General features: G+C 33.5%; 1 protein-coding gene across 4 annotated transcripts in view; it reads right to left on the minus strand.

Annotated features, from left to right (window-relative positions):
• The window catches only part of LRBA (LPS responsive beige-like anchor protein), a 751,667-nt gene that overhangs the window by 511,833 nt on the left and 215,219 nt on the right, over positions 1-24,615 (minus strand). For all 4 annotated transcript variants that reach the window (XM_057546722.1, XM_057546725.1, XM_057546723.1 and 1 more), the window contains exons 33-34: positions 23,242-23,375; positions 16,193-16,254 (exon numbers count right to left, since the gene is read on the minus strand). In XM_057546722.1, the coding sequence (XP_057402705.1) occupies positions 16,193-16,254; positions 23,242-23,375 (196 nt within the window). The remainder of the gene's footprint in view (positions 1-16,192; positions 16,255-23,241; positions 23,376-24,615) is intronic.

The following is a 24,615-nucleotide window of genomic DNA, read 5'->3' on the forward strand; positions in this document are numbered from 1 at the left end:
TTATATGAATGCCTAGTGCTGAAGTTAATTACAAGTAACCCAATAAAATAGTGCCTTTATTATTGTACAGCAAGTAATAGCTCTAGATGAAAAAACCAGAACTCTTTCTGCTGACTTTTGCATGCCCAATCCCACAGCACACAACATTAAGAATTTAAAATGTAGTAAATAAGGCATATAGAAAACAGCAGTTTTTAACTAAAAGCAGAAAACTCCCCTGCTGTTTAACGATTTGGAGTCTCCCACTCTGAACAGTGACCACTGTAAACTGATACTATGTGCTCACTGAATAAATTCTTAATGTTAATACAAAGTGAGATTTAATTTCAGTATTCAAAATTTTACATCAAATGAAAAGTAAATAACTGTGAAATGTATTCATTAGGAGAAAATAAAGTATCATTTATGTTTATGCTATGAAATTATATTTTCAGAATCAAATTTTTCCAAACCTCATACTACATCTACCAATAAAGCTTTGGTCCTGGGGCTTCCCTGGTGGCGCAGTGGTTGAGAATCTGCCTGCTAATGCAGGGGACACGGGTTCGAGCCCTGGTCTGGGAAGATCCCACATGCCACGGAGCAGCTGGGCCCGTGAGCCACAATTGCTGAGCCTGCGCGTCTGGAGCCTGTGCCCCGTGACGGGAGGGGCCGCGATAGAGAAAGGCCCGCGCACCGCGATGAAGAGCGGTCCCCGCACCGCGATGAAGAGTGGCCCCCGCTTGCCGCAACTGGAGAAAGCCCTCGCACGAACCGAAGACCCAACACAGCCAAAAATAAATAAATAAATAAGAAAATCCTTAAAAAAAAAAAAAAAAAAAAAACACCAAACAACAACAAAACGTGTGATCATGAGATGTCAGCATTTCCCAACTCATTAAAAAAAAAAAAAAAAAAAAAAAAAAGCTTTGGTCCTAATTTTACAGTATACTATCTAAGACACATACATTACGTGCTGCAGTAGCATGTTATAGTTGTCAACAGCCACAAGCTATAGCCAATCACAGTATGTTTAATGACTTTCCCAATGAAGAGGAATAAGACCTTTCAGTCCAGAATGATTCCATAATTCTTCCAAATATTTATCAATGTACTTAATGAGATATTAGTTGGTATAAACTTTAAGTTTAATGCAAAAGTCCTAAAACATGTTATGGATAAACATTACCATGTAGGTCATTTTGAACTACAACGTAACTAAAACAGTGACATGAAATACCTGATACCCTGGTTTTGCTGCACAAATAATCAGTGGTGCATCTCTCTGGCAGTATTTTATTCATATCAATTTCATCTCCATTAGAAATATATGCAATATTAGCTTATTTTGCCCTTTTTTTTCTGGGTCAGTAACTTTACAAATTGGAATTTGTCTCAACTACAGTAAAATTCTTTAAAGGTAGCGATGCCTGTCTCTTGGGGTTCTCAACAGTACCTGACTCAATTTCCCTTATAACAAACATTCAAATGTTTGTTAAAGACACCATAATTTAACACTGTTAGGTGAAGGAGGGAGGAACATGGCACTAAGAACACTCACTAGACAGATTACTCACTTGTTGTGGCCGCTATAACAAATCATCACAAACTTGGTGGCTAAATTACTAGAAGTATGTTCTCTCACAGTTCTGGAGGCCAGGAGTCCAAAATGAGTTTCACTGAGCCAAAATCAAAAGCTGCTCTTCTCCTGGAGGCTCTAGGGGAAAATCTGCTCCTTGCCTCTCCCAAGCTTCTAGTGGCTGTCAGCAGTCCTTGGCTTGTGACCACACTGCTCTCTGCTCCGTCATCATACTGCCTCCTCCTCTGGGTACCTATCTCTAATCTCCCTCTGACTCTCTGTCATAAGGATACATATAACAGCATGTAGAGCCCATCCAAATAATGCAGGAGTATCCCTCATGTCAAAATCCTTAACATAATCACACAAAGACCCTCTTTCCAAATAAGGTAACATTCATAGGTTCCAGAGATTTGACATGGATATCTTTTGGGGAGCCATTTTTCAGCCTATCATATTAGAGAAACCAAATTAAAAGAACAGAAAGAGCTAGTTGAACAAAAGTGAACTTTACTACAAAGTTCAACAAAATTCAAAAGATTCAAAAGAAATAAAAGCATTTTTTAAAAATTAGTATACTGTGGCAAGAGTTGGAAAAGTTTTTAAGCAAGTTAACTTGTGCTACAAGTGTTGGTTCTAACAGTGATTGCGTTGTGATTGGTTTTGTTTTCAGTTCCAGAAATTCAGCTACCAGGCTATAAGAAACTCAAATCTGGGCAGCTGAGATAGAAGATACAGGTAACAGGCAGATATCCTTAAGAACAACTCCTAATAATTAGCAGAAAAGCAATGACAGCACTGCCAAATGTCCAAATAAGTAAGGCAGCAATTCAGACTTGGTTAAGATACTAACAAGAATTAGAAAGCTTCTTTGTAAAAAACTTTCTCATTGTTTTACTTTCTCACTGTCAATGATCAAACTCCTTTTTTCTTCCTTAACTTACAGTACCAGAAAAATAGAAACCTATGCTCACAAACTAAGCTACAAATTAGTGCTATAAAACAATAGTGAATCTTTTCAATACATATAAATAGGACACAACTCTGAAAGATTAAGCAAAGCTGTAAGCTTTCTTAGGTAAAGGAATAGACTATCTCCCCTCTGAAAAAAAGAACAATAAGAAACCAGACTTAAGTTTGCTCTCAATTATGTAGTATCTAATAATAAGAATAACATTACAAATCAACAGACCGAACAAGACAATTCCGCTGTTTTAACTGAATGTCTAATGAAAACTTGAGATTCCAACAAAAATTTTTCAAAAATACATAATTATTATCAAAAAGAATGCCCTATGCATCCAGTATTTAGGATATTGGCATGCATTTTCATACTCACTATATGTAAAAGCACCTTGTGGAAAGGAAGATGTCAGAGGAATGTCAGAACAGATTCGGGTTTAGGCTGTTTGATTTTCTGGTAAAATACCCAGAAAATGACATGATACATATAACACATATGTCAAATACCTGAATGCTACTTACAAAGCAGCAGAGAAATAAATGTAAACTAAACTAAAATAAAATAGATATTAGAGAGCTTTAAAATAAGGCAGTGGGATGTAAATTTGATAAGACAGTAAACTACAGCTTCTCTTGGAAAGGAACTACAGAGACTCTTGTAGGAAAGTAAACTTGTTAGTACGTACTGAAAGAGGTAAAAATCAACACAAAGGAAAAGGCCATTTCCCTAATCCAGGAATAAGCTGGATCAGAATTTCTGATTCTTTACGGAGACCTTTTTCAAATGATACCTCCTTTTGTCCCTGCCTGTCTCCCCGATTCTGACAGCACTCAGGGTGAGATTCATCATAATGAGCAACTGTTAATGATGATGTATCTGGCCAGAAAAAAAAAAAAAAAGGTTGATAATCAGTGACCTAGGTTAACTGTTACAAAAGCATTTCTCAAATATGGTAACACAGGAGGTGTGTTGAAAGTAATGCAGTATAAATAAAAAGCACTGAAAAATACAGAAGACATTTTTAAGAAAATCATTGGAGTACTAATCCTGTACTGTCCCAAAATGACATCCATCTCACTTGTATTCAGGTATACTTTATTGACTTCCAAAGGAGTGATCACTATAGCTAGCACAGGAAACAGTGGGATCACCTTTGGAAGCCTATGGAAAATATGAATGTTAACCATTAACCTTGCCTATATGAAAATGGCCCAAAACTGCACATTTATGGGATATCTCCTAGATCTAATAATGTATGGTTTGAGATGAAAACGGACTAGACTGGGCATATAATCACAGAAAGAAGAGAAAATAATGAAAGAGACACTGCAGAAAACAATGGTGGACTAAAGCAAAGATATGAAAAATCTAATTTCATGAAAAGAAAATAAGAGGCACTAAAAATACTGAATAAAGAGAGGATTTTGTGTGCTGTTAAAAACACTTAGATTCAGAAACTAATAACTTTAATTTACAACCTACTTTGCTCTATGGACTGTTCTACATCCTTTTACATATATTATCTAATATAATCTTTATTACACCCATTTCACTCAATAAGAAACTGAGTCTCAAGCAAGTGAAGTGATTTGCCCATGGTCACAGAGTTAACAAGTGGTAGAGGGAAAAACATTTATTAAAATTCAAAAATCTATCATCACAGCATTTTCCTGACCTCAGTCTCTTCCTAAGATCCTTTCCAAAGTGACTTTTCCCTTTCTTCTTTTGTTACCCATGATGGAGACAACAGCCACCTCTACAAAGTCCATCTCCAGCAACTGAGGAAGTAACTACTAGAAAAACAAATAGCCTTCAGGCTTCTCATTCTTGCTTTATTCAGGCCTAAATCAAAGTGCAAACTTCAGGTTTTGTTAAAATTGCATGCATGGGGCTTCCCTGGTGGCGCAGTGGTTGAGAGTCTGCCTGCTAATGCAGGGGACACGAGTTCGAGCCCTGGTCTGGGAAGATCCCACATGCCAAGGAGCGGCTGGGCCCGTGAGCCACAGCTGCTGAGCCTGCGCGTCTGGAGCCTGTGCCCCGCAGCGGGAGGGGCCGCGATGGTGAAAGGCCCGCGCACCGCGATGAAGAGCGGTCCCCGCACCGCGATGAAGAGTGGCCCCCACTTGCCGCAACTAGAGAAAGCCCTCGCACGAACCGAAGACCCAGCACAGCCAAAAATAAATAAATAAATAAATAAATAAATAAAATAAATTAAAAAAAAAATTAAAAAAAAAAAAATTGCATGCATGTTTCTGGAAGCTCATATTATAAAATGGCAGCTTGACTAAAAACAGCTGCCTGACTAAAAGATGCATAACATATGGAATATATGGGCAACTACTTATATATAATAATTGTCCCTCCCTAAACTATACTGTGTTTTATATATATATATGTATACATGATGCTATTATATTCTAGCTGTACTAAAGTACTAAACTCAGTCAACTGAGGCAAATAGTGTAAACACTTTAAACTTGACAGCAAAACTTAAATCTAGATCCTAAGAACTCTGATTACTCTGCTTAAAAACTATTAAATTATATACTATTTATGAAAAAAAGTTATCAGAGAGTTTGGTATAAAAACAAAGACAATCTCAAGCTTTACACTTTTAATCTAGCTTTTTTGTAATACTTCAACTTCAGTGGATTAATTTGAAGTAATAGACAAAAAAGAAAGGACTAAGCAAAACCAAACAATAAGCAGTAAAAGCTGAGAAACACAGAAACCGAGCTGTAATCATAATTATGTTAAAACCAAAGGAAAACACTATGCTTAGAATATTTCCATTCAGGCATTCCCCTTTTCTTCTAACTCACAGCCTAATCCCAATTTAAAAGACCAGCTGTAAAACGGCGGGGTGCCAAATTAAAGCACACTTTATTTTCAGATGTCTCCATACTCATAGGTTGACTTCCTGTCAGGAAGAGTCCCATTTCTCTGAATACCCCAATCAGCAGGGAACTTTCAGAATTAAGTGCCAGTTGATATTACTTTGTTTTGCATCTACCACCCTTGAGAATAACGTTCAAAGATCTAGTTATATAGTCAGCATGGTACCATCCTTCTGACTAGACTGCCAAGCCACAGGGTGTACTGCCAGTTCCACAAAATTTACCTTAAAAGGTCGTGTTTTCTAAATCCTAGTGCGCTAGTGAATCAACAGGATGCCTGTATTTCAGAATAAATCCTACGCTTAAGTTAAATTATGCTTCTCTTTGGTTACAAAGCACTTTAAATTAATACTGGAAAGGTCTGCATCCAGGTTCAAATAAAGATCAATTTATGTTCACTAATCCATCAAGTTAAATATTTTATTTTTTAAAAGTGAAATGCAATAATTCAGTCTGATTTATTTTGTTAATGTTTTTGCTATTGTTTAAAGACAAATGATTCCACCTTATAAAAGCAAGTTATAAAAATCTGAATCAAGTAAAATAATAAATTTTTTTTCCATATTAGCATAAAGTGCAGTTATTAAGCTGGTTTCAAATGCTTCACAACTGTTAGTGCATTTAAGATGTTCATGATCGGTTAATATAGCTTGAATCTTAAACTACCCTCTCCAACTCCCACAGACTTCCCATCATGCTTCTTCAAAGGTCTCTAGTTCCTTCTCATAAGGTCAAATATTTTGATTGCACACAAAATTAAGTTAATTCTGAACACTTCAATACAGAGCACCTATGCTCACAGCCTTTGTACATTATAAGGACGAAGCATTCACAGCAGCTCTAAGATAAAAATAGGTGATTGTACTGCAAGCCTACTTTTTTGAACCCAATGTTAATCATTACCATATTGATTCTCATCCATTCGCAATCAAAAGGCCATAAGCACTGACAATAACAAATCAGAGACAATCAATTTACATTCACTGATTTTCTATAAATATATTCTAAGGATGAGGAGTAAAGGCATCCAAAATAAAATAAAATGAGAGGTAACACTGAGAAAAGGTTGAAATATTAAATTATACTGATCCTAGTTGGACCATGCTACATATAACCTGGTCTTAAAGAATCCAATTGCCCCTAAAGTCCCATTTACATTGGAAAAAGGAAGGCTGGTTACAAAGAAAGTTGAATGATTTATTGACAGCATATTAAAGTATAAATTTAAACATTTAATACACTTTGCAAATTTGTTGCCATGCAAGCACTTTTAGCAATCTTTCTACTCAGATATAGATTTGTCTCTTTTAAGAAACCTCCACATACAAGGTGCTAAAATATTTGGGTAAACATCATTTTTAAGAGCCAGAGATTCAACATTTGTCATATTCCCTTTGTTAACAGAAGCTGTGGTGCCTGAAATGAACGCTGAGTTATTTGAAGCTAGTGACTTAAACGTGATAGAAATAATTCTACAGAAAGAGGAAAATCTACATGCACAAAGTGATTTCTTCATAAGCGGTCATCAGTTGAGACTGTTTTAACAGGTCCTTTTGTGACTCTTTTAACGGATCTTTTTGAGACCCAAAGCTGATCAGGTGAAAGGGATTTAATATGTATCATTTTCTTACTTTAAAACATTTAAGTAAGCATAGGGTAAGAGTTCAGAATTAGGGTTTGAAGCCTCTATATAAGGGCTAAATTGCCTTTCAGATTAAGATAAAATTTAATAGAAGAAACAAAAGTATTAAATAGAATGGTGTCTGTTCCTTAACTAAAATAAATACTTTTTAATGAATCAAAAACTCAAGAATTAATTTTAAAGGGAACTTTACTTAAATAAGGTAAAGATATTGATTTATTCAACAAATATGTATTAAATGATTATTTTATTATAATCTGACACTAATAAACAATGTAGACAAAATGGACAATAAGAAATGGCTTCCTGACTTCAAGGAGTTTTCAATCTAACAAAAGAAACAAAATTTATCATATAGCGTAAGTACGAAAATAGCTCTTATGTGTATAAATTTAACTCTTCTTTAGCACTTATCTCTGTCAATTTAACTCTAAGATGGAGTTCTCTAAATTGGTGTATTCACAACTTATAATCCAATGTTGGGGGCATCTAAGCAAAGAAATGAAGATTAATAAGAGTTAATAGGATTTAGAACTATTTTTATTCTAATTTATAGTAAAAGCAAAAAACCCACACATTAAATGAGTTTTGTTATTACACAATATATGCACAGAACGATTTTTATATGTTCTTATGCCAAAAATATCTGTACATGTCAAAGATAGAGTTCTTCAGACCATATCAGAAGAAGAGTAAATTCCTCTCCCATCTATTAATTTAATGAATCTTCCTAAATATACCTGGGTGAATTTGCTACCAGCATTCCATTCTCCCTCACTTCTCAGGGTTAAGGATCATCAACATAGATTTTTGTTGTCTACTAACTTTAGGAAATGCCTTATATACAAATTATATTTTTTAAAAAATTAAAAAATAAAAACACTACAGATTTTAGTGAAAACCCCTGGACTTAGGCATCAGAGTCATTTCATGACTATTAATTCTTTAACCCAATTAACCTCTTTAATAATGACTTCATATTTTTATTATGTCTAGGTCTTGATTGCAAGCTATCTCAAATCCTAATTGTTTGAATGGATAAATGGATGACCTAAGAAGAGCAACAGCCACTGTATAATTTAGCTGTGTAACTATAAACTATCACTAAATCTTTTTTTTTTTTTAATTTTATTTTTATTTATTTTTGGCTGTGTTGGGTCTTCGTTTCTGTGCGAGGGCTTTCTCTAGTTGTGGCAAGCGGGGGCCACTCTTCATTGCGGTGCGCAGGCCTTTCACTGTCGCGGCCTCTCTTGTTGCAGGGCACAGGCTCCAGATGCGCAGGCTCAGTAGTTGTGGCTCACGGGCACAGGTGCTCCGCGGCATGCGGGATCTTCCCAGACCAGGGCTCGAACCCGTGTCCCCTGCATTGGCAGGCAGATTCTCAACCACTGCGCCAACAGGGAAGCCCTCACTAAATCTTTATTCTATTAAAAATTGTTAAAATTTTATTGCTAAAATGTTACTCATTTATTCGACAAATACTGAAAATTTCTTTCACCAGACACTGTATCATATAACAGTCACATACAGATTAATTTCATTTTATTTGGACCTTTTGCACCTCTTTAAGTGCATAACAAAGTTCGATTTTACAAATGGGTCTCTAACGATGTATGTAATATCCCATTAATATAAAATATACTCTGACCCTGGTTTCTAGACTTTATGCCAGACACTTAAACATGATTACAGAGCATAAACTGCCACAATATTGACTAAAAATGTAATGGGATTCACTCAACCAATGTAGGAAATAGCTATATAATCAATTGATGTCAAAATATTTGAATTTATTCTTAAGCTTGGATTAGTTCTACATAAATATTGTAAAAATACATATATGTGTGTGTAAAAATACACACACACACACACACTCCTGGTTAAACTTAAGTTGTTCTAGAAAGAATACCAAATCTTACTATAATCAGTTCTGAACATCTATCCCTTCAGAAACAACATGTAAATTGAGTCCAAATTACCTACAAAGGAGAGAGAACAGGTAATTGAGATAATTCTTGAATGAAGTAAAAATAATCACAGTGTTTCATGAAAAATACAGCTGTACTTTTGCAAATCTACTGATTTTCTGTAATCACTGTGATTGGAGAAGCAGAGAAAACCAGAAGCAGAATACAAGAAGAGGCATTTCCTGCATTATTCACTGTCTCAACACTGATGCTTTTCCTAAAGTATATTTTACAAAAATTATCCATACACACTATGGCCATAAAAAGTATTTTGTGATCAAATATACTAATATTATTCTCATAACAGATTCAACAGTACACTTTATTATATATATATATATATATATATATATATATATATATATTTTATACACATACACACACATACACACATGTATTGACTAAAGGCCTTGAGGAGCCCTCCAGTAAAGATCCTAATTAAATTTAAATGAACATTTTCCAAGCTTATTTACCACTGTGTGCTTTTCTCACAGAACATCCATTTTCATCACACAGTACACACTAGGATTTGCTGTACTGGAAATTTTGGACAGTGAGAACTGATCAAACAAGTAGCCGGCTACCACAAATCTAACCAAGGAAAATTATAGGTACAGCAAAGAGTAGAGGAAATGCTTTAAGAACTTTAATATCTATTGATCTCGATGAAATTATTAAAAAACATAGATGGAACCCAGAAAAAAATTTTTGACTGAAAGGCAAAGGAGCCTGAAATGATCTATTCATGAACAGAAATAAAATTAGAGTTAAATTAAACAGGGATTAATAAATACATTTTTATGCTCCATTCCTAATTCTACTCCCTGCCCCTATTATTTGCTTCTATTTCTCTTAAAGTCCTCATAAAAATTCTATGTTGTATTACAATTATTTGTCTCTCTTACTAGATTAAAAGGAGAGAATTGTCTTAAAATCATTCAGTACATGTCTGCTATGTAAAAAAAGAAATACCACAAGCAGGCATACTAAGGAGGACTCAGGGCAAATAAACTGACACAAAGCTCTGTATAAGAGATAGCATTTGAACTGAGCCTGACAGACAGTGAAAACAAAAACTTAGAAGTGTTTTTTTAGAAGTATAGTTTATGGCCTCACAATACTGCTGCATAAAAGCTCCATACAATAAGATTTCCTTATAGGTAAAAAAAAAAATGCATAAGGAAGTTAAGAAGACATTTATATTTCCAATGAGCAATTTAAACTCAAAATTCTTATTTTGTGATTAGCAAAAGATAACCTTATGTTTTACTGACTCAATTATTTCTTTTTAAAAACCACACAATTTTCTTAATATTAGAGAGTGAGTTTTAGTTTAAAAGGTTGACGTGTACCCTATATACAGCACACTCTGAGGAGCTAAGCACCACAGTTAAATGAAGTAAATCTCCATTTATATTAAGTTCTACAATAAGTAAAACGCATGCACAGTAACAGAAATCAAATCAATAGCAACTTGAGGTGATACGGGTAGGGATTGATTACAGAAGCACAGGGAACTTTCCGGATTGAAATGGGTGCTACATGGTTGTGTATATGTCTAAATGCATTGAACTGTACCCTTAAGATATTGTATACAGGGCTTCCCTGGTGGTGCAGTGGTTGAGAATCTGCCTGCTGATGCAGGGGACACAGGTTCGAGCCCTGGTCTGGGAAGATCCCACATGCCGCGGAGCAACTAGGCCCGTGAGCCACAATTACTGAGCCTGCGCGTCTGGAGCCTGTGCTCCGCAACAAGAGAGGCCGTGGTAGTGAGAGGCCCGCGCACTGCGATGAAGAGTGGCCCCCACTTGCCGCAACTAGAGAAAGCCCTCGCACAGAAACGAAGACCCAACACAGCCATAAATAAATAAATAAATAAATAAATAAATTTTTTTAAAAGATACTGTATATATACTGTTGTATATAATATTGTAAAATATTACATATATATCGTATACTAATTATGCTTCAATAACTCTGATTTTTTAAAAAGAAGTAAATCTGATTAAGCCAAAAGAAAATGAAAAAAGTAAGACTCTTATTTATAAATGAACATGTCTACAATATTTGGCAATGACAAAATAGCTGACAATAAAAATGAACAATTAATACACACTTAATAACACACAAAAGAATGAGGATGTTTCATAATAAAAAGGACCAAAAGGTAAAAGCCCAAAATACAGTGTTTATGATCAATGTTATCATTCATTTATTAATTGTACAATTATATAAATATTTGGTTGAATAGTAATTATGCTGAATGTTGGAGATACAATAGAAAACAAAACACTGTGCTTACCTTTAAGAAACTTAAAGTCTAACGGGAAAGAAAAAAAAAATAATAGACAATTTAAATGAAGAATGAAATTACTATAAGGTGGATCAGTGAGTGCTTAGGATGTATATACCTCACCTAGGCTTAGAGTTGTGGGGAAGAGAGGAGTCAAAGAAAGCCTTCCAGAGGAGATTGCAATTTAGCTGGGAGTTGAATTATCTATTTATTCCATAAATATTCACTGAGCAGCCATCAGATGCCAGGGACTGTGCTGGGTACTAGGCACACTTCACAGTTTACTTAGTATACTAGGTATATGAAACAGAAATAGCTGTAACCTTCATAGGACCTAGAGTAGAGAGAGGGAGACTGGCAATACAAAAGTAGCAAACTAGCACAGGCATAGTTAAAATTTGTGATATGATGAGTGCTAAGATGAAGACACGCAAAAAAGATACCAACTATAGATGTGATCTGAGAAGAGGATAATTAAGCTGGGTTCGGAGTGACGAGAAGAAGCCAACAATTAGAGTCACCAAATTTGAAGGCGGGAAATTATAGGGAAAGAAAAAGCCTACGCCGAGACACAAAATTATGATGGCACATTTGGGTAACTTTAAAGAGTTCACACAGCTTGAGAACAGTTACAAAAACAAAGGGATAAGAAATGAGGTCAAGGGCTTCCCTGGTGGCGCCGTGGTTGAGAATCCGCCTGCCAATGCAGGGGACACGGGTTCGAGCCCTGGTCTGGGAAGATCCCACATGCCGTGGAGCCACTGGGCCCGTGAGCCACAACTACTGAGCCTGTGCGTCTTGAGCCTGTGCTCCGCAACGGGAGGCCGCGATAGTGAGCGGCCTGCACACCGCGATGAAGAGTGGCCCCCGCTTGCCGCAACTAGAGAAAGCCCTAGCACAGAAACGAAGACCCAACAGCAATCAATCAATCAATTAATCAATCAATCAATCAATAAATCTTAAAAAAAAAAAAAAAAAAAGAAATGAGGTCAAAACAGTAAGAGAGGCCTAATAATGAAAGATGCCTTTGTGCCATGGTATAGAGCTGGCTTGCTCTCCCCCACCCGTCTCGGGTTTTTGTTTTTTTTTTTAATTATCTACTTTACCCAAAATACTCATCACAACTATAAAAGGAAAAGCTCATGAAATAAAAAGCCAAGAGCAATAACATTAATGTCACATATTTAGAAGGAATAAACTCAGAAGGGAGAAGAAAACAGGAAATAGAAAAAAGAAATTAGAGGAGAGTGATGGAAAAGAGGAACACTTTACTATGAAGATTCAGGAAAAAAATTCAAATGGCAATCATTCAAACACGAAACAGACATTAAAGAATCATATGAATGGTGATAACTGGTTCTTATTATGAACATTATAGTTTTAAAACTAATAATTCAGAGATATAGAAAGAAATGACCAAACCTTTTGTTATTACCTTCATGCAAAGGAAATATTTCCCAAAATAGCAACAATCTACATATTTTGATGAAAAATGTATTAAAGAAAAATCAGACTAACACTATTTTTAAATTAACTTTTACTGCTAATTAATTACTCACACAGGATGCCAGGTCAGACTACATGGTGCTTCTAGTTTTTCTATATACTCTATGCATTTCTGATAAATGGGAAAAGAATAGATGACCTGGCAGAAGGCTCAGACAATAATATGTGATTTACAGGACATGAATGCAGCTACCATAAGATTTATCTGACAGCCCTCTCTGATAGTGGACTGTTGAGTATCCGATGGAATGATTTCTAGTCTAGAAAGTCTACTACTGAGTAGCCATACACATTATTTATTTATTAGATGTTTTGGGTTGAAACCATTTTTAAATGACGCACTTCACAATGCACAGTCATAAATTTAGCTTTAAACCCAAGAAGGGAGGTAGTGTTATTGGAATGTATGTCAGACTGAATTAGGATGAGCAACACAACACTTTTATAAAGTGGCCTTGAATACAATGTCAATTCCTTCAAAAATGATATTAATGTCAAATAAGCAGGATACAAACACTTTACACAATGCTGGAGTAATATTACTTGAAATATTTATTTAACATTTTCTTTAAATTCATATGGATTTCTACAAGGTTTATACACATACACAACAAATATTGGGCAAAAATAAGTTACATGCTTCTGAAAAACTGAATCTGAAATATAATTAAGAAGTTGTTCGATTATTTTCTGTGCATCAGAGAATATACAGTTTCCTGAAGAGTGTATACAGTCTTATTTTAAAGAAGTAAAGAAGACTTAAATCAGGTTTTGGAGCTTAAATAGCTCTTGAATTATTTTCAGTATAGGAATAAACATAACTTAATAAACCATAAGTATATATATATAACTTTACTCAAAAATAATATGCTAAATATTTTAAGAAAGATTTTCAACTCTAAATGATAACATTTTGTCTTAAAATTCAAATGGGATAAAATATGAAATGGTATCTAATCAACCTATTAATGAATGAGTGGATATTGAAAAATATAATCCTAGCTGAAGCTTTAACAAAATATATAGTGATCTACTTGGTCTTAATGACAGCAAACCAAATGTGATCATTTCTTCATTTCTTAAATTCAGGCTCTAAACTCTCTTCTGTAATAAAATACGGCAGATTTAAACACTTTGTTAAGAAGAATACAAAAAAAAATAAGTTTTGAATGGATTCAAGAAAAATAATCAGAACATGGCTGATTGTCAACTAATTTGTAAAGTTTTAAATCAAATTTGCAGATGTTAAGTTCATAAGCATATCCCATTATTTATGTGATTAAAAAGGAGTTTTTGACCTGATCTTTCGATCTTTGGCACTCAATCCACTACATCTCTTCTTTAAAAAATTGATTAAAATTTTAGCAAGATGCTAGCCTTTTACTTCCCACCCTATCTCAGACTAAAACAAATTATCAGTCAAACTCAAGCCATAGCCACCCAATATCTGCAAAATGTCGACTTCAAATTCAATTTCATCTCTCTTAAGCTTTCACGTAGAAAAAGACAGTTCACTTTTTAACAAAATAAATCACTTTTGTGATTGCCAATCTGACCTCTTTGAATTAGGAAAATTCAAAGTGAAAAATGTAATTATCACCCCAGAACAATCTGTATACATCTGGAGCTAATTCTGGCTTCATTTTTCACGTCATTTTTTGCACTGTGCTACATCTTACAGAGATGCCGTGGAACTTTTAGAGAACCCATAAAAAATGTTAAGAACTTCAAATATACCGATAATGTGTTTTATTTAAACAAAACTTTGAGATGATCTGACTTTTGCAACTTACTCTAAGTGATCTTCATATTCCCATTTGATTGGAATAGTATTAAACAGCACTGTGACATACATGACAAATAGGTGTCTTAAAACATGTCATTCTTTATCTTTTCAGCTTCTAACATTCCACTGTGTAATATACTATATTTAAAACAGCTTTCATGTATCAAGAATACATTAAATTCTTCTAACCTAGAAAGTGAAACTTCATTATCAAACTTCACCTATGAAACAATTATATCACTATAAACAATAAGTTCATACTGCTGTGAATATACATATAAAACTGTAAGCAAATGCTTCTTAAAGTAAGGGTAATTTCACGTGAGTATAAGAATGGTATATGGCAATTTCCATTCAAGAAATAAACAACCAATTATTTCAAATCAGATTACTAAATGGGAAATTTTATCCAGTCAGTTTTTAAAGGAATGGGAGTTTTCTAAAGTAGATAATTAACTTAAAAACATGACTCTCACTAAATCTAAGAATAATAAGCCCACTACAAACATAACTACTCTTCACAAGTTCATTATAAAAATCCATTAGATGTAATCTCTAGAAGTAATTGTTCTTATTGCATTTTATTGACAATGCATAGTATTGATTTTTCACACCTTCTATGATTCTTTAATTTGTATTCATGAAATGTCCATCAGCACAGTCTAAATAAATTTGGCAATATAGGCACTAAAATGAATAAATCGATGAAAAGAAACATTAATTTTGCATTATCCTTATTCGTCAGGCAAGTAAACCAGGAGAGTTTTAAATGAAGGTCAAAGGTTTTGAAATGGGTCAGAACCCTTGACCTCTAGACCAATACTCTTCCTATTAAAAAAGGCTATTTTAAAGTTTTAAGTAGGGGAATTTACTACCAGCAAGATATCATTTTTAAAAGACTACAAAAAAAAACTCTCAATAAAAACATTCATGTTTAACTGCTAAAGAGAAAAGAAAATATCACAGGATACATGATTTTTACATAAGTTTTAAAAAAAAAATCATTAAAGTTTACCACATGGGGTATAAGGTTTCTGAACAATGAAAGTAATCTCGCTTTTAGGAATTTATTCACTACATCTTATTATGATGGCCGCCATATTTTTGTTGATGTTTTCCCAAATCTACTAGGTATGTCAAAAATAATTAGCAATGACAAGAATTCAAAATTATTTATCGCTCATTTTATAACCTCTGCACAAAAGGGAAGTAAACCCATTATTCCCATGGGAGTCAGAGTGGCACTCCACAAGGTATAGAAATAAATCTGTTTCTGTAACCTTAATATGCAAGGCAAAGAAATTTAGCCATCTCAAGACCATTTGATCTGTACATTTTTAAATGTGGCTCGAAAAACCTCTATTTCTCATTCATCTATCCTATTTCTCTCAGCACTCACTTCGAAATAAACTGTTAGCAACAAACACAAGAAGTAACCCTTTTGCAATACAAATAAATTATTTTAAAACTGCAAACACAAAACTATTGTAGCAAAAATTTCTAATCAATTTTAACTTTCTTGCAAAATGAATTCACTTGAGAATTTACTTTTAATTCAACATTTATTCTTGTCACTCACCTGAGAACACAGTAGCATAACCAATTCCACAACTGAACTACTAGACTTCATGCAAACCAGACCTATATCAAAGAGAATTTTTTTTTAAATTACAAAGTAAAAAACAAGGGATTTATTTCTTATACAACTTTGTCCAAATTGGTTTTAAAATAAAATTTAACTTCTTGCTAAGAACCAAACCTATACATATTTGATCATATGTGTAAACAAAACATTCTGTAATTACTTTAAACTTGGCATCAAAACCACCACAATTTTTTGTAGCCAATTTCATTTCAGCTTTCAAATTACTAAAACATTTATTACAACTTCATATATAATGACATTTCACAATACTCATAGAAATCTGCACAACATATGCCATATTGACCAATATCACCTAAATTCTGTTTTGGAGAGAGTTGATTGTTATACATGCAGAGAAGGGAAATGGCTCCCTGACCTTTGCTTTCTCCACCACACTCTCTCCCTTCAACCCTCTAGCTATCAATCAAGTTTCCATTTTGTTTCATGGCAGCAGACATCCCAAACACTCTTATTAGTACCTTGACCTGTGACCTCACTCTAAACCTTAACAGAAGTGCAAGCCATTGTCTGTTATATATTCTTGATTTTTTATAAATAAATGCATTTATATTTTCTCTTTTATGTTTCATTTGGGTTCACCAAAAATATCTCAGGAAGGAAGTTTTATATAGTTAATAACTATCTGAAGAATTCTTTAGTTTTGATTAACAGTAAGATATAAAGTAACTACTTTAAAGAACATTCAAAGAACATTTTATAACCAGTATCTTAAAAAAGCAATGCCAATAATTAAAAGCACTAAATTACTAAATTACACTAGTAATAATTACAAAAATTAAAATTTTTTGTTCTATATTTTTCTAAGCAAATGTAAGCTTACGTTCAAAGTAAACTAAGTATAACAACTAAAATAATTCCTCATGGCCCTCACACACCCCACAGAATTACCCAATTTCTTTCTCCACATTAAAGTTCTTGTGGGCATCCTATCCCATCCTATTCCCTTTCTTTAATCTTCTTGCTCTGTAGTTCTTTCTCTTTCCCTCTTTTAGTCATGATGCCTCATACCTGCTGACGGCACATGTTGGCATTCTGTAGCCTTACAAATAGTATTCAAGTTAAACAGGTTGTTCACCCCCTTCACTTTTTAGAAAAGTCAGAACCATTTTTCTCCATGTCTGAAAAAATGTGTAACATAGAAATGATGGTAACAGTGTCAGCACTGGCACGAAAATTAGCTACAGAACATCTACATGTTGCATTAAGCAAACAGGCCATTAACTAGCCTAAATTGTTGTTTCTATAGAGCTAAGATGACCATACCTCCTCAGGCTAATGCCAAGGCTGAAAGGAAGGGCACAGCAATACTCCATCTCTTATTGCTGGTGTAGCCTTTGTTGGTCTGAAAACCTGTCACTTTTCATAAAATGTTACCTAACTACAGGAAGTTCCATATATTTCAACTTCAAAAGCCACTACTTGCAGCAAGTAAATTCGGGTCTTTCTACAACTAGGACATTATTCCTTACTGCTTGATTCTAGAGGAACCAGAATTCCTACCACCTTTCCTTTTCTGGCAAAGCATTTGGGCCCTGATCTGGCTCAGCCTTTTATATCCATTCAGATAATGAACAATAATGATTAAAAGGGCCTTGGGCCGTCCAAAGTTAGAAAGATTTCTAGATGTTCCTTTGTCTCTCTACAGCATACTGTAGGATAGTTCAATACTCGTACTTTCAAAAAATTACTTATTTCAGTCTTATTTCTCAATAATAAAGATTAGAAAACCAGAGGAAGGTTGATACAACCACTGATCAGTGGGTTGAGTGTTCAAGGACAGTAAGATGTCAAATAACATTTTATAGTTTGATTAGAACAATTCATGTGTTTTTTGGAGTGAGGTTTTATAGATCTGTAAAGCATGGGTAGGGGGCGAAGGTGGATTTTAAATGAGAAAGGGCTTCAGAAGACAAAAAAAGAGCTTATATTAGACCTCTAATACTAAGCTTCCTGCCTAAAGGGCATCAATACTGCAAACAAAAATATATAACCTTGGGAATAAATAAACAGGAAATAATCCCAATAAGGGACTTGATATCAGATTACACAACTTAATCACATCTCTCTATGACCTAAATTGTTTTGTGACACTGGTTGCATGGATGAAAAAGCAAGAAATGACTTAAAAATCAGTAAATCTGTCTTCAGATCTACATTCAGACTCTAAGGATTACCCAAAGGAAGGCCTTAAAACAACACTTGGAGTGAAGTTGTAAGTTGTTACAGAAGCATCAATTTTCATTTTACACACACAAATCCTATTATTGTCCCACTTAGCAGAAAGTGAACAAGGTACTGTAGGCTCAGAGATCTGACTAGCCTCATAATCTGACCCTTGGGTTCAGTTTTCTTGGTTTTACCTTTGATTGATTTTTCAACAATATGGAATTTTAGTCTCCTCAAAAAAGACAAACTGAAAATGCCAAAGCCAAGAGGTTTATACTCTTCTGATGTTTCACAACCAAAGACCACTTCAATTTCTCCACCAGAGACTATTTATCCCACCTCTATTACCACTGTTTTTCCATACTATTAAACTCAGAAGTATTAAATGGCTTACCAGATATTAAGCTATCAACATCTGAACGCACTGAGATACCTAAACTCTCAAGTGTACCATGAAAAATGGTCATGACCATTTACTGTCTGGAACACAAGAACCCTGTTTTTTGTTTTATTTATTTATCTTAAGTCACCTTAAATAATTTACAAAAAGATAAAGCGATGGTGTAAACATTATTATAAGTTTCAGTAAGAATTTAAGCATAATAAACTCAAAATTATTTTCCCTGTTTTCCAGGTTTTGAAAGTATTTGTCTATAATTTGGATATAATTAACTGCTCCTCATGAATCTATAAACATGATATTCATCTTAAAAATACTGATTCTAAATTTCAAATAAAATTCTAATAGGTGCAACTTCATCATTAATTCTGGTCCTTCTTCTTGAACTAGCATCATCAAATGCAATACTTTGAAAAGTTGGATTATTCAAAATTTTGTTGTAGAGAGAACAGCCATTTTCTTTCCTCTCAAATTCCAAAATATTTTCTTCTTTAGATTATAAACACCATTTAGAATGATTAATCAACTGAATTTTTTCATTTCTATATGAACTTTTCCTTCCAATTGTCTTCATGCATATACCTGCTTTAGTATCTATTCACTTAGAACTGCACCAAGTAAATTGTGGTGCACAGTCATCATGAACGATGGATGAACACTGTCACACGCCTTTTTAGCAAAATGAGATGTTCCAAGTTCTTGTCACAAAACATTGTATAAATTTTGTAGAATGAAGTCCTTCCTCCTATTGAATGACATGATGCTGAGAAAACCAATTTCCTTTTTGTCCACAGAAATATGCTGTGCATTAATGAAGTCCTGATTTGATAAAAATTATGAGTACTACTCCCTGTCTCTTCAAATTCACCCACAGTTGGTCTAGTAATTATAAAATGTCTTCTCCTGTCAATTTTTTTCACCTCACCATTATGGGCAGAAAATAAAAAATTCTGAATTCTTAACTATATTCAGTGAAAGCTAAAAATAAGACCACAAAGATGGTATCCACAGACTTCTTTTATACCAATATTTCTCAACCTTTTTTGAGGAGCCTAAGGAACATTTCAGACCATTTTTTCTTAACTGTGCCATGAAATTTTAATGCTAAAGATAAACTGTACAGATGTACTGTTGTCCATCAGAAGGTCAAAAACCACTGTAATGTCTAAGATACTTTTGCCCTCCCCAAATACCAGTTTTTGATCCCCCTGAGAAAACAAATTTGTATCTTCTTAAAATACAATGCAATACTTTGGCCAACACAGTAAGAAAACTGAGGGTGATCCAAGAGTGATGATTTGTTTTCCTAGTGCACCATGATTCTAGGGGCAATTCCAGTATTCTTGTTTTCTTATTATTTTAGTCCTTAGTATAGCTAGAAATAACTGATGAGTAATGATAATTAGCAAAATGTTTTAAGATATAGGAAAATTAAGATCACAAAGACCTCAAAATGAACCTTAGATTTATAAAAAGTGTCCAATGAAATCACTTAAGGTAATTGTCAGATAAAACAAACTTTTTAAAAAAGTAATCGTCTCTTTGTTTTTGGAAGACTTCTTTTAAAAAATAAAAGTAATAAAACATCAATTCTTACAACGGGTTATAACTACTTGAAAAAGGGGGTTAATATCACTAAAATTGAGCCAATCAGAAAATATGTGACTTTAGGCATGATGTAACATGAAGTATTACATCTAATTAAACTTTTAAATTAAACTTCAAGCCATCAGAAAATACACAGAATAGAGAAACTGTTAAATAACATCACCAAGAATAGCCACAGAGTGCCAAAATGTATAACATTCTACAGAACCACCAACCATATTTCTTCAATGAGTCAATAACATGAAAACAGAGGAAGAATAGGGGGAAACTATTTGACATTAACATGGACTTAAGAGACATATCAAATGCAATAAAATTGACTTTGGATCTTAACTGGAAGAAAATCAATATAAAAAAATCTTTTAAATAAAGATGAATATGGGCTGAGTATTACAGAATTATTATTAATATTATTAGGTATAATAGCAATTCTGATTATGTAAGAAAACATCTTTTTTATATGAATTATGAATTATTTAGGGGTGAAACAACGTGATGTCTGGGATTGATTGAAACACTAAAGCAAAACAAAGGGAGGTGGATATAACAATTATGGCAAAACGAAGATGGTCTGGGTAGTTGCCAAAAATAAGTTCATGGATATTACAATTCCTACTTTGTAAATATTTTAAATGGTCTTTAAAAATTATTAATAAAAATCACTTTTAAAATTTAAAAGTAATAAATTTTCAAGTACCTGGTCACACAGCTAGTGACTGACAAGGGCTGAGGTATCCTGCCTTTCAGTACAATGCTTTTTGAACAGAACTATGCTGCAATCACCTCCCCTCAAAACTTTCCTGTTTTACAATGCATAAAACCACCACCCAAAGGATTCCTCACAACTTAAAATATATAAGCTATATAAAACTCTTAGATTTGTTTGCTATTTTTATGAACACAGACCAATGAGGAGTCACTGCTCGAGTTTATAGATGAGCAATAGTGCATCATCCTCTTTTTTATCATTTTATCAGAATTTACCAATAAGAAATTGATTCTAAATTAAATTTTGTTCCAGGATCTAGAATTGGCAAGTTTAATACTTCTGAGTATCTAAGGTGATCCTATTTTGCTGGGTCTATTATAAAATTAAAAGATCAACTACGTAGCAAAAATGTCTTGCTACACTGAAAGGCTATAATTAATACATTCACTTTACTGTTACAAAATGAAATATTGTTAATAAGTTGTCACACCACTTTAAAAGAATAAATGTTTGATATGTGAAACATAAATTAGGGTGAAGTCCTTCAATGTATCAATTCACTTCCTTTCAAATTTTATTACTTCATTAGGTCAAATAGTCCTTGGCTAAACAATTATATCCTTCAGCAGATGAAATAAATTTCCACCGCAAACTTAGTTCAGTATTTCTAAAACCTGAACTTTTTTTCAAATAAATTCAATGCTATTCTTTGACTATACGGAAATGATATCAATCATCACCAACTCCATATAAATTTACAGCAGGGATGATAATGAAATTATTATTTTAGCTAATGATTATTACTCTTACAGATACATATTTTAAGAGTCAAATAAAGTGCTGATATCCCATAGTTAACACTCAGATACAGATATCTTGAACATTAACCTATTTATAACTTTGATTACCATTATATCCTTATTCCTATAAAAAGAGGGGCTTTTTTCACGAGTTTTAAGAAATTCCTTAGATCATCTAGCGACTGATAACCAACAAAAAGTCGTGATAACTAAAGCTGTAAGTTGATATTTAAAGATACCTGCATACAGATAATTATGCTTTCCCATGATTTTTCAGCTTTAGGAGAATATGTGTCTTATCCTTAAACCATCAAATATGGATACAGACAAGCCAGACTTAGCAAACATCTAGTCCAAACACTTTTGAATGAAAAAAATCAATTTGACATTATCATTGATGAAAATCCTCTAGCTTCTCCTTAAAAAAATTCTAGCTATGGGAATGAAGATTTGTATTTTGAAGTCAGTCTGTTAAGCTCTAAATAGAACTAATCGTTTGAAAAGTTGATCTCTATTGAACTGATTCCTGCTGTCTGAGGAAATTCAGGGTAAGTCTACTTTCACTTGATTGAGTTAACGTCTTTAATATTAGAAGACACTTACTATTTGACAAGTGCTTCATGTAAAAAAAAAAGTCCCAATACCCCTCCATGCATTCCATAAATAGCATGGTTTCCAATCCATGCAGCAACTTACTTATTATGCATGTTATCTAGTTTGACACAATCTCAAAGTACCCTACCTAGAAAAGATCCAGTAATCTATGTATGATATAAGCAAGATAGAGTAAAATACTACTGGTTTTTCTACTTATTTGTAAAAGAGAATTCCACTAACAGAGACAACTAATGCATTCCTCATTTTCCTAATATGTAGCAATACACTATTGTTTATATAGATCTTAAATTCAAGTAAAATCTCAGGTAAATACCCCACTTATTACTATAACACCAGTCTCTCCAATTCTCAATTCCCATAGTTAATTTTAATGTATTAAAACATTTCTTAGTTCTTTCATTCAATACTTTTTTTTATTGTTCCCCAAAACACACAGTAATAAATCTAATGCACACGAATCTCATGCAAATCACTGATAAAAAACCTTGAACAGATTAGAATAGCAGCCATGCCATATTCTTTAAAAGATATGTACAGACTCTTTGAGAAGCCTTGTCAAAGGTTGAAAACAAACAATAAAACTCCATGCATCTCTTATTATCCATTTCAGTTTTCAACACTGTAACTTAAATATATATATGAAGAAAGAAAAATCACTTACTTGTCCCTTCTATAAGCAGTTCTTGTCCATGGCTACCCAAAAGGGTCCGAGAAAGAAAAGGTGCAAAATCTACAAATATCTCTCGTAGAAGAGGAGCTGCCTTTTCCAAAGCATGTTCGAGCCTCTCTGTAATACTAATAGAAAGATGTTAAGTTACCTGTACTATTCATTAGTATTTATCAGTTTTCTAGTTTTTAAAATGAGTTTTCATAGAACTGTAAAGTTATGTGAAAATTTTAAAATTACCTAAAGATTCACTATTGCTATGCACACCATTCCTTCTGCCTGGAATATCCTTTTTTATTCCGTTGTATATTGCCAGCCCTAGCCCTCACAAACAACCTGGTTAACAACCACTCCAAACATCAGCTCTTACTGGAAGGCTTAACTGGCCAGTAGAGAGCACTTGATTTTAGCCCCATTACAACCTAAACAAACTATCAATCTTTTAACAAATTTTCTATTGACCATTAAACCATGAGCACCTTCAGATCAAGAACTATGCCTTCACTTCTAAGTTCTCAGCTGCAGCATATATTACAAACTCAATGTTTATAAACTGAAAGAATCAGTCTACATTCTTTTTCACTAACATCTATCTCTATAAAGTTTCTTTCTAATGCAATCTGAACAACTTCTCACTTGCAAATAGTATAATGGCACATTTATAATGATCTCAATTTATTCAATATATCTCTTTGTGACTATATGTACATATATTCTTATATGTATGTATACACACATAAACCCATACATATATACACACACAGTTGTCCCTCGGTTTTCACAGTGGAATGGTTCCAAGACTCCCTACAGATACCAAAATCTGTGGATGCTCAGGTCCCTTATGTAAAAGGGCATAGTATTTGCATATAACCTATATTTTAAATCATATCTAAATTACCTATAATATCTAATACAATGTAAATACAATGTAAATGCTATATAAATAGTTGCCAATGTCAAACTATCGTGTGTGGAATGGATGGACGACAAGGTCCTACAAACTGTAATGGAAAAGAATATATATATATATATATGTATGGCTAGGTCAATTTGCTGTACAGCAGAAATTAACACAACATTGTAAGTCAACTATACTTCAATAAAATTTTTTTAAAAATTAAAAACAAAGAAAACTACAAAAAAAAGAAACATCAAAAAATAGTTGCCAGCGTGAGACAAATTTTTGCTTTGTGGAACTTTTTGGAAATTTTGTTTTAATACTTTCAATCTGCAGTTGGTTGGATCCATATCCAGCTGTATACATATATATATATTTAATGACTTAAAAAAAAAAACAGGCCCTCTGCATTTCAGGAAATTCAGTTTCTAACTTATGAACCAAACATATATATAAACAGCCACTACTTA

Source organism: Balaenoptera acutorostrata, chromosome 5 (assembly GCF_949987535.1).
Source record: "Balaenoptera acutorostrata chromosome 5, mBalAcu1.1, whole genome shotgun sequence".
NCBI lineage: Eukaryota > Metazoa > Chordata > Mammalia > Artiodactyla > Balaenopteridae > Balaenoptera > Balaenoptera acutorostrata.